Source organism: Quercus robur, chromosome 9 (assembly GCF_932294415.1).
Source record: "Quercus robur chromosome 9, dhQueRobu3.1, whole genome shotgun sequence".
Taxonomy (NCBI): Eukaryota; Viridiplantae; Streptophyta; class Magnoliopsida; order Fagales; family Fagaceae; genus Quercus; species Quercus robur.
The window spans coordinates 55,942,910-55,959,142 of NC_065542.1; the positions used below are offsets into that span (position 1 = coordinate 55,942,910).

A 16,233-nucleotide genomic window follows, 5' to 3' on the forward strand; every position below is an offset into this window, starting at 1 on the left:
GCATGAAAGACAGCTTCACTCTAAAAAGGAGCAGGAACTTTAGCAGAGAGAAGAAGAGCACGAACAGTGTCAAGAATATGACGAAGTTTTCGTTTGGCTCTACCATTTTGCTGAGAGGTACCTGGACAAGTTAGTTGATGAACAGTGCCATAGGAATGCAAAACAGCTTGGAAAGCATATTGAGTGTACTCAAGAGCATTATCAGATCGAAAAATTTTGATACGTTTGGAAAATTGAGTTTCAACCATTTTTGCAAAATTAGAATATACTTGCAATAACTCAGAACGATGTTTCATATTAAAAATCCAGCTATAGCGAGAGTAATCATCAACAAAGACAACAAAATATCGAGACCCACCAATACTAGAGACAGAGGAAGGCCCCCAAACATCAGAATGAATAAGGTCAAAGATATCAGTGGATATTGATTCACTAGTATTGAAAGGCAAAGCTGGTTGTTTTCCTAATTGATATGAAACACAATCAAAATTTTCTGTAGACACTGAACCTAACAAACCTCTAGAAGCCAATTGTTGTACATGAGAGGAAGATGCGTGACCAAGTCGAGCATGCCAAAGTGCAAGGGAAGGAGTAGAAGAAACTGCAGTAGCTGTAACAACAGAAACAGGAGCAACAGGTGGAAGACGAAGGTTGTCCACGGGAAACATATGTCCAACTCTGGGACCGGTCCCAAGCTCCTGTCCCGTCCTTGGATCTTGCACAATACACCCAGAATAATCAAAGATAATGTAATAACCTAACTCAGTTAATTGTCCCACAAAAAATAAATTGTAAGAAAGGTCAGGAACATTAAAGACACCAGGAACCGAGAGATTGGAGGTCAAAATGGAACCTATATTATGACCAGACATAGTTGAACCATTTGCTTTGTGAATATTAAGAGGGTGTGGTGCAGGTTTAAGTTCAGAAAATAAGGACGAGTGAGGAGTCATGTGATTGCAACAAGCAGAATCCATAAGCCAAGAGGAAGGAGACATATCAGATAAAGCTGAGAGAGAAGAGGAATAAGATGCATTACCAACCATACGAATGACATTGACGATGATATTTTTAAGGTCATCTGTGGACATGGTGAAAGTGCGTCCTGAAGATTTAAACTGTGCAGAGATGGGAGCCATTGGTTGGACACTCTTGGTGTTAGCAACAGTAGCAATGGAAATTGACACAGCTGATTTGTTGCGATGATAGCAAGTCTCAATATTGTAGCCAAAACGTTTGCAAAAATTGCAAAAACGTTTGCTGGATTGTCGGCGACGATTATTGCAACAAGAAGAAGACCTGTCCTTATTTTTCATTTAGAAGCAAAATATGCAGAAATGGACTGCAAAAATGAAATCTATGCGAAAAACTGGGTAAGGAGCACCTGGACCGCAAAAAGTCAACTTTGAGAAAAGTCAACGGTCAAAGTCAAAGTCAATGGTCAACAACTATGATGACGTTAGCAGGATGACGTAAGCTGAAGACCTCAGCTAGGCTGATGTGGATGATGACGTCAGCAGGTGCATAGAGGCACGTGGAGCGCGTGAGGCGCGTGAGTGAATCTCGCCGGAACTTTGGTCGGCGCGTGAGGGCGCGTGGAGAGTACGATGAGGCCGATTTTTCTCTGGTTATGTAGATCAGAGAAAGAAGATTCCGATGACGGCGGAGGTGAGTTGATCGGAGCAATACTGATGGCGCATGAGGCATGTGGACAAGCTACGGAATCTTTGATTGGCGCGTGGAAGGGTGTGAATGGTCAGCTGGTGATGATTCCAGCGGATTTGTGTAGATCGGTTGAAGATCTACCCGATGATAGGTCTTATGTCTTAATCGAAGATCCGGTGTGGAAGATCCGACGGAAGCAGTGATCTTGGTGGCGGTGATCGAGCTTCTGGCGGTGAAGATTCAACCTTTGCATCTCTGACGGCGGTGGAACAGTCAGGAGAGGGCACAGAAAAGGTTTACTGACCGATGAAGTCGAGGCAACGGAAAATACCAACGAAGACAGGACTGCAAGACACAAGAAAATTAGAGCGATGGCTCTGATACCATGTTAGAAATACTGAATGATTGTATTGTATTTCTCTAGTAATAGAATATACATAAGTGCCTTTATATAGGAGGTAGAGTGTGCAGTACAAGTAAGTGTGCTATACAAGTAAACAAGGTGGGCCTAAAGCCCACATACCCTAATACACGTTAACAATCTCGACATTGGACCATTTGAGGTGAATTTCCAAAACACACGGTTGCTTTCCATGTTACCATCCCTAACCTCTTCTAGACCTCATGTCAATATCAATTAAGTTTTCAATTTTCTTTAGAATTTTCTCTTCAAAAGTAGGGCCATTTGGTTCACTATTTTTGTCCCCAAAAAAAAAAACACTTGTGATTTCAAAACTGGATATTTTCATCGTTTTTTTCCCAAAAAAAACACATTTGCGATTTCAAAACTGGATATTTTCCAATTTTGGATATTTGTTAAGATTTTCAAACAACGAGATTGCACATTTTCAAATAGCACCAAAAAGCTTATCTCAGTATTGGACCATTTGAGTTGTATTTCCAAAACGCACGATTGCTTTCCATTTTACCATCCCTAACCTCTTCTAGACCTGCATGTCAATATCAATTAAGTTTTCAATTTTCTTTAGAATTTTCGCTTCAAAAGTAGGGCCATTTGGTTCACTATTTTTGTTAAAAAAAAAAAAACACTTGTGATTTCAAAACAAGATATTTTCATCGTTTTTTCCCCCAAAGAAAAAACACATTTGCAATTTCAAAACCAGATATTTTCCAATTTTGGATATTAATTTGTTAAGATTTTCAAACAGCGAGATTGCACATTTTCAAATAGCACCAAAAAGCTTATCTCGATATTGGACCATTTGAGGTGCATTTCCAAAACGCATGGTTGCTTTCCATGCTACCAACTTACCATTGATTATTTTGCATATTGTCCCCACATTATCCTTAGCCTAAGATGGCGTTTAGATGTCTGTCTTAAGAAAGGAATGAGTCACAAAATGAATTGTAAGCCCCAATACCTTCCTATTTATTGCACATACTAACTATTCTAATATATAAGAAAATTTTTTACATACTGCTGATGTGATGAGCAGTTACTGGTAAATAAAAAAAGTGATATTAATGGTTGGTTCAGATGAAAACCAATAAAAAGTTGATCACAACATTAGTTTGTAAAAATGTTACAAAATAGTTTGTGACTGGTGTAACATTACTCAATACAGTTTTCAATACATAAACTGGAAGCAATATTAATTTAAAGTATACAATAATACAATCCTAAGAACAAGCTGCATGAGGCAATAAAGGAAGATACCCATATAATATGCATACAAAGATAACATGGAAGTACATATGAGAAACAATACGAGGAAGTCTTATTCTCCCGAACTTTTATAGTGCACAACATATTGTGCTTATTAGCATACAAATATAACATACGATGAGTACATATTATCAATAGTACAAAGGAAGTCCTACACTTCCGAATAACTTTTATTTTACACAGCATATTGTGCTTATTCTTCTTCTTCTTCTGGTTTTTTTGCTAAAACATATTGTTCTATTTCATATGCATCATGCTATAGTCTTTTTTTCTAGCTCCCCCAGGGTAAGATATGCATCAATTTCTGTGGTTACATCAATTCCAAACTGAAGCATTGCATTTGGATCAGGAACATCTGCATTGAGTTTCTCATATATTAAAGTCCAACGGACCAAACACCCCTCATCCTTTGGAGTGGCTTGAACAATAAATTTGAAACTCTGGTAAGACTCCTTGAGTACTCCTCCAATTACATTGTATGTAACTAGGGATGGCAAATTGGTGGGTTTGGAGTGGGCATAATTGGGTTGGATATGTAAAACTCATTTACCCATTAATACCCATTTAACTAATTGCTTTTAACCCAAATCTAACCCAACCCAATTATTATGGGTAAACTCCAACCCACCCAATTACCCAATTATCAAAATTACCAAAATGCCACTAAAGTGAAAATGACCAAATTACTCTAAAATCTTAAAAAATGACCAAAATCACTCTATCACCAAAAAAAAAAAAAAAAAAAAAAAAAAAAAAAAAAAAAAAATCATAAATAAATAGAGAAATTGTCAAATTCATTTCAAATTATTAAAAAAATCAACGGTTAATAAGCAAATTTATACTCAAAAGGATATCATTTTTGAAACAAGCAGAATTTCAATATTCATAAAAAAAAAAAAAAAAAAAACTCAATCACAATGATAAATACATGCTAAATGTGCATAATTAGATTTGAGCTATGCTTTTTGTGGAAGTGATTCTTGGTAAAATTCTCGCAAGCCGCCTCAATCTCGGTGAGTTGTTCCGGCGACCCGAACTTGGGATCGAACTCCCAAACTTGTCGTCCTACGTGACCGTTCAGCGTCCTCAGCTAGTGGCGACGCTACTCAGAGTCCAGGGTGTTCCTAGGAACACCCTGACTTGAAAAAAAAAAAATATATATATATATAATAATAATTTAAATTTTTTTATTTGTTTACCCTTAAAAAAAATAGGAACACCCTCAAACAATATTAGGAACACCCTCAAAATTTTTATGCCAAACAAATTTTGAACTAAAATCTATAAAATAAAAAAATAAAAAATTGTAACAGAGAATCTGAAAAGAAAAAAAAAAGGGCCAAAATCATCAGTTTTTGTCATCACAGCCACTCACCACCACATCGCTGGTCACTTCCATGTCTCCAGCCACTTCCATTTGGTCAATCATAGTCTCCCCACCTGCTTCAGCTTCTTCTTCCTCGCCTTTTCTTCTCCGTTCTCTGTTTTTCTTCAACTTTTTCGCTTCTCTGTTCTTTGGTATTTCTAGTTTTGAATGCCAATTGTCGTGTATTGTTTTGTACACTAGAGTCCCACTCCCCACGTGAATACTGAAGTCATTAAATGAGTCAAAAGTCTTTAACTTTTGCACATTGATTTTTATTTCTTTTGTTTTTTCATTACTGCATTTAGTAAGTACATGTACTTGGTAATATTATTAAACTACAACTCTTCTTAAAAAAAAATTATTATACAACCATAATTATTACTAATATTTAAAGGAATTATTATGTCAGACTTTAAAATCATTTTATATTTTTAAGAGAATATATAAAATTTTTAAGAGAATATATATATTTAGTGGTAATTTCAAAACGGTACACCGGTATTAACCGGTATTGAAATATTTCGTTTCTCTAGCTAAACCAAAATGGCCTCCGGTATGATATCGGAGACGCAAGGGTGTGTGCACACATGAGGTATGTGCTAGTGTGTGCTAATGCATAGTGGGGTGTATGCTAGACTGTTAGTAGTTAGTAAAAAAAATTAATGAAGCAACTAAACATCAATAATTAATAATTTAATTAATTAATACATTATAAAAGACAAACAAATTAAATTATGTTAGGCTAAACAACAATTAATAATTTAATAATTAATGAAACAACAATACAACAAATTATAGTTTATAAAAGAAAAACAAATTTATGAAACAACTAAACAACAATAATTAATAATTTTATTAATATTTCAAATAAACTTATAGTTTATTGTACAGGTACTTTTGTTCATTTCTTTTCTTTTCATTTTTTTTTCCTTTTAAGGTTTTTCAGTGTACAAAATGCAAATTTGTTTTGGTTTTAAGAACATTTTTTTTTTAAGCACAAACTTCATGCTGGCCAAATCTTGAATTTCAGTCGGTATTTACCAAAACGTCCCCAAAACAGACTGAAATTACCCGAAATTTTTTCAAAGTATAATAGGAACACCCTAGACAAAATTCCTAGAGTCGCCACTGTCCTCAGCCATGGACTCCCTCCCTCAGCGATCTTCAGCTTCCACATTTTCAGCTACTATGCACAACGCAACAAACAATTAGCAGTGCAACTCAGAGAAACAAAATTTCGAGAGTGTAAAAAAGAAATTGACAATGGAGAGTTTTGCATTTTACTTTCCAGTAATTGAAAACGGAATGTGCATGTGAATGAGAGAGAAGAAATATCGAGAGAAAGTTAAGAGTGTTTGGTTCTCGAGAAAATGAAAGAAAGAAAATGCGAGAGAGAGAGAGAGAGAGAGAGAGAGAGAGAGAGAGAGAAAGAAAGAAAGAGGAAAAAAAAGAAAACGCTGGGTTTTTTTTTTTGGGTGGGAAGGGTTGTGTTGAATTTGGATGTATTGTTTTTGGGTTAAATGGGCTTCAATGAGTTTTTAGTTTAAACCCAATAATTATTGGATCTAATTGGATTGATGCCCATTTAACCCAACTAATAATTGGGTGGGTTTGGGTTTAATTAGAGTAGATGGGTGGGTTTGGGTGGGCAAATGGGTTTGAACTTACTTTACCATCCCTATATGTAACTGACTGGTTTTCATTATCCACCTTTTCAAGTATCTCCCTAGACATTACAGCTTTCCCATCTACATCTCAAACAAAAACAATTAATTGTAAAAACATCAAAACAAGAATGGACATGATATTAAACTTCAAACTTTTTTATTCTTGTTCACTTTAAAACTCAATTTGTAAAGGAAATTGAAAATAGACAAAAGACTGTTTTCAGTTTCTAGTTTTCAAAGCCAATGAAAGCATGAGTCTGATTTAATGAATCTATCTCAATTAATGAGTTAGCGCCAAGGTTCGAATCCTAGTAACAACATATTTCAATTTTCTCTATTTTTTTCTTCAAATTTTTTTATTTTTGAATTTCAACTAACCAAACATGTTTTTTTTTTTCAAAAATATAAGAATTTTTTTTTCTATTCCCAAAAATAAGTTTTTGAAAATAGAAAACAAAAGCTATTACCAAACATAACCTTAGTTTTTGCTCATATGTGTTTAATTAGTTGAAAGGATAAAAAAGTAAAGGAATAGAAAACTCTTTTATTAGATTGGGATAAAAAAATTAGATGATAGAAAATGTAACTTGTATAAACTTACTCTCATGTCCCTATTACATAATAATAATAATAATAATAACCCCAATTACATAAAATAATAATAATAATAATTTTAGTGGAAAGTTTTGTTCAATGAGGGAGGAGACAGGTAATCGATTTTTGTTCTAGATAGTACTCATTTTAAGCAGCAAAAATTCTCTTTAGAGAGTTATTCTCGTCGATGGTTGCTCTAAAGAAACAGTCAACCAAGTAAAGTTTCAGCTTTCCATTTACATAAAAATGCTGGGTGTGTTTTAACAGTTATAAACATGATAATTTTCTCCTTGTACACTTCCTTTACCTGTGAGATTAATCATCGAAGTATATCACAGAGATGTATATATTTATATCTTTAGGATTATCCATCTGTATGTGTAAAATTCAGTTATCTTCTTGTCATTTATTCCCCTTCTAAAATGATAGAACTAGACCCAATATTCCTACAAACTCACATGTTCTATAAATTTGATCTTAGGACCTCCCACGAGTGGTATATCAAAGTGCTGTTTGGTCTACATTTGATGACCTGCAGTCAGATTATGACTTAGCATCTATGGTTTTATTATGTTGCCTTCATCTCTCCCTCTATAGGAGGGAGGGGAAAGTCTTCATGGACGTGTGTTTACTATTTGTTGTTGTAATAATTAAGTAATTGAGAAGTTGCTTCTTTTGATTTGTTTATGTGGGTGCCCATTTTAGACTTGGACTTGGAGGACCAAATGTACTTAAAATATGGCAATCATGCCCGGCGTGCTTGCTCGCTGTGACAGGCTTTAAGGGAAAGAAGAAAAAATAAAATGAAAGGAAGAAAAAGACAGCTCAAACGCCTTTATTTTTTGTCAAGTTCACATACTATAGTCTTTCTATGCCTAATGCCTTCAAGGTTTTAGAACATAGAGGCTGGTTTTGGTATGATGGCATTTTATGTCACTTATGTTTTCAATGCTTTGGGGTAGTGCGTTTGTATTATCTCCCAAAAGCTATGTCCATGTGGGGTACAAAATACAAATAAGCTAAGCCAAGGAAACTGCAATGTTCCAACCTTTCATCCAAATAAATTAAAAAAAGGAAAGTGCAGTGTGTGGTACTGCTTTGGAGTAAATGTTGGGTAGGTAAATTTACTTAACTCTATTAAAATAAAGACAGGATTATAGCCAATTCAAGCATGGAGCATTACATCAAGAACGTGTTCAATAGTCGATCTGTGGTTTAGGTAAAATATAATGATATACTTAGTGTTTTTTTTAAAAGAATATACTTATTATGTTGATCTTACTTATAAGTCAAAAGAAATTGAATGATTTAATGTGACAAGCCGGGCTAACCCATTTTTCATTGGTCAAAAAAAAAAAAAAAAAAAAAAAAAATTCAATAATGTGATTTCTTGATTCCATATGTATTTAGATTACATTTTGTCAATACGTAGGATGTGATAGTCATGGTTTAATTTTGGTAGAATATATTTATTGAATCATTCTTTATAAAATCATTTTGCATTTCTCATATCCTGAATCATTTCAGAACATGCTAGGTTTATAAGATTCGGACGTTCAATGAAATGATTTAGATCATGGCATGTGAAATTTATGTCATGTCATTTAACTTCAAGCATGTGAAATGATAATTACTAGTTTTAAGCATGTGCTCATGTGTGTGCTTAGAAGCTTTTTTTTTTTTTTTTTCCCTAAAGGTTAATAATTTTTATTAATCATAATTCGGAGTTGCAACATTCTTCAATCACAAAAAAACCTAAATGTGTGATGAGATTTATGCATTTGTCGGTAAAATAATTTTTATTATATAAATCTCACTATACCCCTAGATATTCTTATGATTGAAGAATACAGTAACCCCAAATTATTATTAATGAAAATTATTAACTTTTAAAAAGAAAAAAAAAATAGAAAAGCTTCTAAGCACGTTCATTTCAATCATTAAAAAACTTAGGGTTGTGATGAGGTTGCGCAATAAAATTTACATCCACATAATATACATTGAAAAAGAAGATCTGTAACTCAATATTCCTCATCACCACACAGAGTACCACAATGTTGTTGGTTAAGAATTTCCGTGCGATCAAGGCTCCATCATTTAGGATAAAATTTGTGAAGCATTAACAAAGTTGAAATAGTTTTAAGTAATTTTTGGGTCTCTTTCAAGGAAACTGCGCTTATAAACCAAGCCAAAACTATCTTTTCCCAAGCTTGTTAATTACTAAAAAGTAATCTATCTTGTCTCTGAAATGATCTAAAAAGTTTGGATTTGGCAACTGGCCTACGTTTGAGCTTTGCGATGATGATGAGTTTCTTGTTCAGTCACTTGTGATGGGATTTGGTTAGTTGGTTTCCATCTAAGTTCTCTTATTAATGTATTTTTTCTCTCTAATTTGTGAAATTTACTCTGAATGCTTTAGGGATTGTATTTGTTAAGTGGAACTTTGAATTCAAAACTTTGTGAATTTGGTGAAAGTGTAGATGGTCTTATGCGTATGATGATAAACTAGGCTTTAGGTACGCCATTGCTTTATTGGTTTTGTTGGAAGTGCTTACGAGTCCTGAGGGCACATTCAATGCAAAAGAGAATTGGAAATCAGCTTTTTGGATTACACTCGCAGGAATCAGTTGTGATAACAATGTTCATTGCTTTTGACTTTTATGTTATGGTTGATAATGTCGTGGGCATCATTTTAGCTGCTAAATTCAATTGGGTCTTCAATTATTTTTATTTTCAACTCACTAGAAAATTTGGTATTCACAATTTGGCACATAATGTGAATTAGAATGTTCACCTGTGCATTTTATAGTGGTGGAAGGTTTCTGCAAGTGTTTGTCACAATTGGACATTAATGTAATGGAGAACTTTTTTTTTTTTTTTTTGCATGCTTTCTAACATAATTAACTTTACTCCATCTCCTGTATAAAACCTTGACATTGAAGGACTTCTGGGAATATCTATTTGAATGTAAAAATGTTGACTTGGTGTAGTTGTTGAGTTTGAATGATCTGATTATTTTTATTGATTAGTCTATGAGTCTGTAAACTTTAGGAGCAACACCAAGATCTTTGGGTTCCAACATCAAAGTTCAGAGTTGTCAAAATATGACTTGATTATTGATATTCAGTTATACTACTGGCTGACGACAATAGCAAAAACATTTTATTTTTGTGCGTAGTATCATGTAATGTCTAAATTTTGGAGATACTACTGCTATATGTGTTGGGCTTATGCCCTCATTGAATTCTCAAGTCTGACATATTTTGAGATTTAATTTGGGTTCTTTTAAAACTAATGTGGCGGTACAGGTGTCATGGATAGAAACCAACTTTGTAATTTACCCAAAATAAAAATAAAAGAACGGGATAAATAATTCCTTATATATATATTGTCATTTTTTGCAATTTACACCTAAAATCATAATTTTGATAAGTTCTTACGAAACACTCAGTTTTTTCGAAAAGCAATGTCTAACACCTTTTACCAAACATTATGCTTTTTTTCTTTTTTTTTTGGGTAGACGAAAGATTCACTCATTCATTAATATGTAAACAGTCATAATGCAAAGCTTCTACAATAGGTGGGGGCTCATCCTCCATCCAATACAAAACATCCACAATGTTCCTAGCAAATCTAGCTAAGGAATGAGCCACCATGTTCCCTTCCCTTTTAACACAGCTAATACCAACAGATTACCAACCCAAAGAATAAGATCTAATGTCATCAACTACATTATGCTTTTAAAATAAATAAAAAACACAATTTCATACAACACTTTTTAAAACTACCACACTTTCAAAAACCACAATTTCAAAAAGCTGAACCAAACTCACTCATAGTTAATGTAAGAGACTTTCAATACCTAAACCCAAAAATATAGTGGCAGAGAAATTAATTATGGTTTTAGAAATCAATCAGTCAAATGAGAACCAACTACCGATTTAGTTTTTAAAACCCATGAAATTGGAAAACTCATTTCATTACTCAGAACCAACCCAACCCCATTCAATCTAGATGGTTTGCTAAACCAAGAATGGGTTTTCCCCTATAAAAATTTGAGCAAAAAATATAGCTGATAGTCTTCATTCTCTTTCATCACTACCGAACGCTAGAAGATGGCGTTTGGTGTTGAAACATTCCAACGTTTGGTTGTATATCACACAAGGGAATCAAATGCTGGAGGAATTTGGCTTCCCACACAATCCCTTTTATGTGAGAATGTGGATTCCCTTTTTAAAACATGAGTATCCACATTCCTACTTGAAAAAATTTACATTTTTTTTTTATAAACTGACAATTTTGCCCATTTCTTTCTACCATTTAACCAATATAAATAAAGTTAAAAAAATAATTATTATTATAAATTGACAATTTAAATAATTATTTTTGTATTATACATATCATTAAGAAAATTTTGTTCTATAATTTTATTGAATTTTTCAAAAATTTTATATTATATTATATTTCATTTAATTTATTTGGAGGAAGATAAAATAAAAATAAAACTTGATACGAATCAAAAGTTTGGGAAAATTAATAATTCTTATAGGATTCATACAAATATATCAAATATAAGCATCGCATATTCTCAAGATTCTTATTAGATTCCTAATTAAACCAAACATAAAAATAGTCATATTCTCAAGCATCCAAATTGCTAGCCATCACATTCCATGGAATATGAATATGACGAGAGTAATATAGATTCCCCTAAACCAAATGCCATTGAAAGCTTCGAGTCGTTTGCCACCAGTAACCTATCAATTTTCTTCCACCATCTTGGACAACATTGTGTTCCCACCATTGACTAAATGTTGCCTAACCACCTCTACCGTCGACTCCCCACCCAATTTTGGTCAAAGAGGATTAGAGGAGAGAGAGAAGGAGAGAGTCAAAGAGATTATGTTTTATTAGTTATTATTTTTTAAAATAAGTACTAGGAGGATTTGCATTGCTAGATGAATCTCCACCTTAAGATCTCTTACCCTAATCTCCACAAATCCTACCATTGGTTAAAATATGTGAAAGACCGCTCACAGCCCACTTGTTTTTGGTTGGGTCAAATCTGCATGAACCAATGGAGTCATGTTGGAACCTCTCATAATGGTGATTCAACTGATTGTATTTTCACCATAAATCAAGGGTGTTACATGGAGTTGCCAATTATTTTGTTGACTAGAAAAAAATAAGAAAATCATAATTGAAATAAACATCTTTATTGAATAATTTAAAAAATAAATGCTTGTTGAAGTAACTATAAACTTTACATGGCTTTGATCTAGATACAATCTAATAGAAAAATACATGGCTAAGAGTCCTAGTTACATTCTATAAAGATAAAATTACATGGATAAGAACTAATCAAGAACCATTGATCTAAATTCAGAGGCTAAGTTGCTAGATGAAAAGGAGTTAGGCACTTGGCTTGTTTGGTGAAACTGGTCTTCTAGGCTATAACAGCTAATGATCACATTACATCATCCGTATAACCAAATATTTAATCAATCAATTGCATGTTATTGCTTGAAAGTAATTGTGATATGCAATCTTGCTTGAAATTAAATGTTTGCGCACAATGAGAAACCCTAATGTCATTACGTTCATTATCTTATTTAGATTGAAAGATAAAATCTAGTGATTGTGTGTGATTGGTGAGATTCCTAGATTTAAGCAACTTGGAAAAATAACATGGTGACTGTGTGTGATTAGTATTACCCTAGATCTAGCATATGAACATGTTACAAGACATTAAGAACTAACATTTTATTTCATGATTTTGACTAAATTTAAGATCAAATTCTAGTGTATGCATGAATATGTGAAGAACAAATATGAACATTCAAGATTAAATTAACAGCCTAACATGCTTTGATCCTAATATTCATTACAAATGCATAGACAAACATGTTTTTTTAAAGACAGCTAACCAGCTTCCTCATCAAAACATGAAGAAACAATAAAGTTTTAAGAGATAGGCAGAAAAGAACTCACTTAATACCTTAAATCTCAGAAGAATACGACAAACTTTTTCTACTTCCCTTAGAATTCTTGGAAGAGAGGGGTGCCTTGAATTGGTTTAAAATAATCTATTAATAGTGGAGGGAGGAAGATTCTGGAGAGGGAATGCATTAGAGTTGGGGTTCATAAAAGTAGCGGAGGGAAAAGGAGAGGGGGAAAATTGAAATGGTATTGTTGTCAATATATTAATCGATGTCTGTCTTAAGAACACTAGACCGAAGGAATGAGTCACAAAGTGAATTATAAGCCCCAATACATTCCCATTTATTGCACATATTAACCATTCTAATGCATAAGAAAAATGCTAGAGATATAAATTTTTTTACAAAATTTTTTACATATTGCTAATGTTGTGAGAGGTTATTGGTAAATAAAAAAGTGATGTTAGTAGTTGGCTCAGATGAAAATCAATAAAAAGTTGACCACATGCAACATCAATTTGTAAAAATGTTATAAAATAGTTTGTGACTGTAGTATTAATACTTAATACAGTTTTCAATACATAAACCGAAAGCATTATTAATTTAATGTATACAATATTACAATCCTGAGAACAAGCTGCATGAGGCAATAAAGGAAGATGCCCACATAATATGCATATAAAGATAACATGACAGTACATGTGAGAAACAATACGAGGAAGTCTTATTCTCCCGAACTTTTATAGTACACAACATATTGTGCTTATTAGCATAGAAACATAACATACGATGAGTACAGATTATCAATAATACAAAGGAAGTCTTATACTCCCGACCTTTTATTTTACATAGCATATTGTGCTTATTCTTCTTCTTCTTCTTCTGGGTTAAAACATATTATGCTATTTCATATGCATCATGCCATAGTCTTTTTTTCCAGCTCCTCCTGGGTAAGATATGCATCGATTTCTGTGGTCACATCAATTCCAAACTGAAGCATTGCATTTGGATCAGGAACATCTACATTTAGTTTCTCATATATTAAAGTCCAACGGACCAAACTCCCCTCATCCTTTGGAATGGCTTGCACAATGAATTTGAAACTCTGGTAAGTCTCCTTGAGTACTCCTCCAATCACATTGTATGTGACAGACTGGTTTTCATTATCCACCTTTTCAAGTATCTCCCTAGACATTACAGCTTTCCCATCTACAGTCTCAAACAAAAACAATCAATTGTAAAAACATCAAGACAAGAACGAACATGATAAACTTCACCCTTTTATATTCTTGTTAACTTTAATAAATATATAATAATGTAGTTTTCCATACATGTTAGACACGTTTTAAACATACTGCTGGCCAAATACATACATATATAATAAAAGTAAAAACCCACACAACACACACTTCTCAATCAAATCCGTATAGATCAAGGATATATAAAAATAAAATTATAAATATATGCTATAATAATACAGTATATATAAAAATACTGGTAAGAGAGAGAATTGTTTTAGGGATGGTAGTAGAGTGTATATATAAAAAATATAAATTATAAATATGATATTTATAACATAGATTAAATTATATGTAAATAAATTAAATATATATTAAATCAAAGATATCTATAAACATTTGGGGTTGAACAGGACATGGTGAGCAAAGGGCAAAGGAAAATCTCCAAGGAAACCTCACTTTCTCAGAGACAAAAGGCATTCCCAAATAGTTTGTTCAGGTTTGTTTTTAGACTCATTATCATTTGCTCTTTCACCTTTGCGACTTCTTGTCCTTTTCTCAGATTCAACTGTGGTTACGTTTGATGAAGTTCTTCGGATTAAAGTTGACTAAAAATGTGTAGAAGAGGAGAATGTATATTATACAACGTAAAAGCTTTTCATGCAACCTTGACATGTAAAACGTTGAAGAATCTAAAGATACATGATGAAGAAGATGAACAACAAATTAAAAATCTTAGTTATCTTACCAATGACAAAATACCAGCACGTGACAGAGCCCTCTCCTCCCCATTCACCTTCTTTTAAATCAATTTTCTGAAAATACTTGGGGCAAATTTTGGCTGTCTCATGTATTCTCTTGCTGTTAACCTCGTGGAACTTATAAGCAGGAGCCTTAGCCGCAACTTCAGTCTCTAGCCTACCGAATACAGGCATTTTTTTTTTCCAAGTTAATGGTAGCAGCTAGGAACTCAATTCTAAAGTTTTGTTTTTAAAAAAATAGTATATCAAATATCGGGTCTGATCCAATGTTTATATAGAAGACAAAAAAGAGAATGATGAAACTAAAAAAACAAAAGAGTGAGGACCCTTTTTCCTTTTTAGGCGGCTGTGGAAATCTTGATTTAACAGTCTAACTACTCTAGCGTCTGTTCAGTACCCTTTTTTACAAAGTCAAAGTCTAATTCTACCAGTCTCCTTCGTCGTTTCCGTCAATAGATCTCTTTCATCGTTTTCTATTTTTAAATTCTTAAAACTACTGAAAGTTTTAAGAGGTGGCGAAAATTTTCCGCCGGCACTTTATCTTTTGTTTGTTTAGGGATGGAAAACGGTGGAATACTCCTTTGAAACATGGAAAAGTGTGGAATTTTCCGCCCCTCAAGACATGATCATGGTGATTGATGGTTGTAAAATATAGTGGGTATCACACTATCTAAGGGAAATGTTAATATTATCACCTATTAATAAATTACTTTATGTCATATCATTGTATTGTATTTTATATCAGATATTTTTATAAAAAATTTAGGTTATATTTGGTAATAATCTTTGTTTTCAATTTTCAAAAGCTTGTTTTTAAGAATATAAAGAAAAAACAATTTTCTTATATTTTTTAAATAAAAAACATGTTTGGTTAGTTGAAATTAAAAAGATAGTTTTTTGAAGAAAAAATAGAAAATACTAAAATATGTTGTTATTAGGATTTGAACTTTAATGTTAACTCATTAAATGAGCTAGATTCATTTTATTAAATGCATGTTTTCATTCACTTTTGAAAATTAGAAACTAAAAACAACATTTTGCATGTTTTTAGTTTCCTTCAAAAATTGAGTTTTGAAAATAGTTTTTGTTTTTTGCCCATTTTGAGTTGCCAAACAAGTTTTTTAGTCTCAAAAATAGAAAATTGCTTTTGAAAACAGAAAATAAGGAGAAAAAACAGTTACCAAACATACCTTAGTTTTATTAGCTTTACACTCTATAAAATTAGTCAAAAAACTGATATAAACTACAATGATGTAACATAAAGTAGTTTCTTAGGGAAATGATCCTAGATATTTTGATCGTTTTCAAACATTAAT

The 16,233-nt window shown here is 32.8% G+C and overlaps 1 protein-coding gene across 1 annotated transcript; it reads right to left on the reverse strand.

Annotated features, from left to right (window-relative positions):
• Positions 1 to 13,484: 13,484 nt before the first annotated feature.
• Positions 13,485 to 15,164, reverse strand: LOC126699191 (MLP-like protein 34). The gene is made up of 2 exons (XM_050396861.1): positions 14,905 to 15,164; positions 13,485 to 14,127 (listed from the first exon to the last, which is right to left on the reverse strand). Exons 1-2 carry the CDS (start codon positions 15,089 to 15,091, stop codon positions 13,835 to 13,837), a joined length of 480 nt encoding a protein of 159 aa, XP_050252818.1. The 5' UTR covers positions 15,092 to 15,164; the 3' UTR covers positions 13,485 to 13,834.
• Positions 15,165 to 16,233: the final 1,069 nt, after the last annotated feature.

What these genes read in the sequence shown, in the direction of transcription:
- LOC126699191 (XM_050396861.1), bottom strand. Translation starts at nt 15,091, where the DNA reads ATGCCTGTATTCGGTAGGCTAGAGACTGAAGTTGCGGCTAAGGCTCCT. An exon ending in GTGCTGGTATTTTGTCATTG is followed by an intron (nt 14,128 to 14,904) that starts GTAAGATAACTA and finishes TTGAGACTGTAG; the next exon opens with ATGGGAAAGCTGTAATGTCT.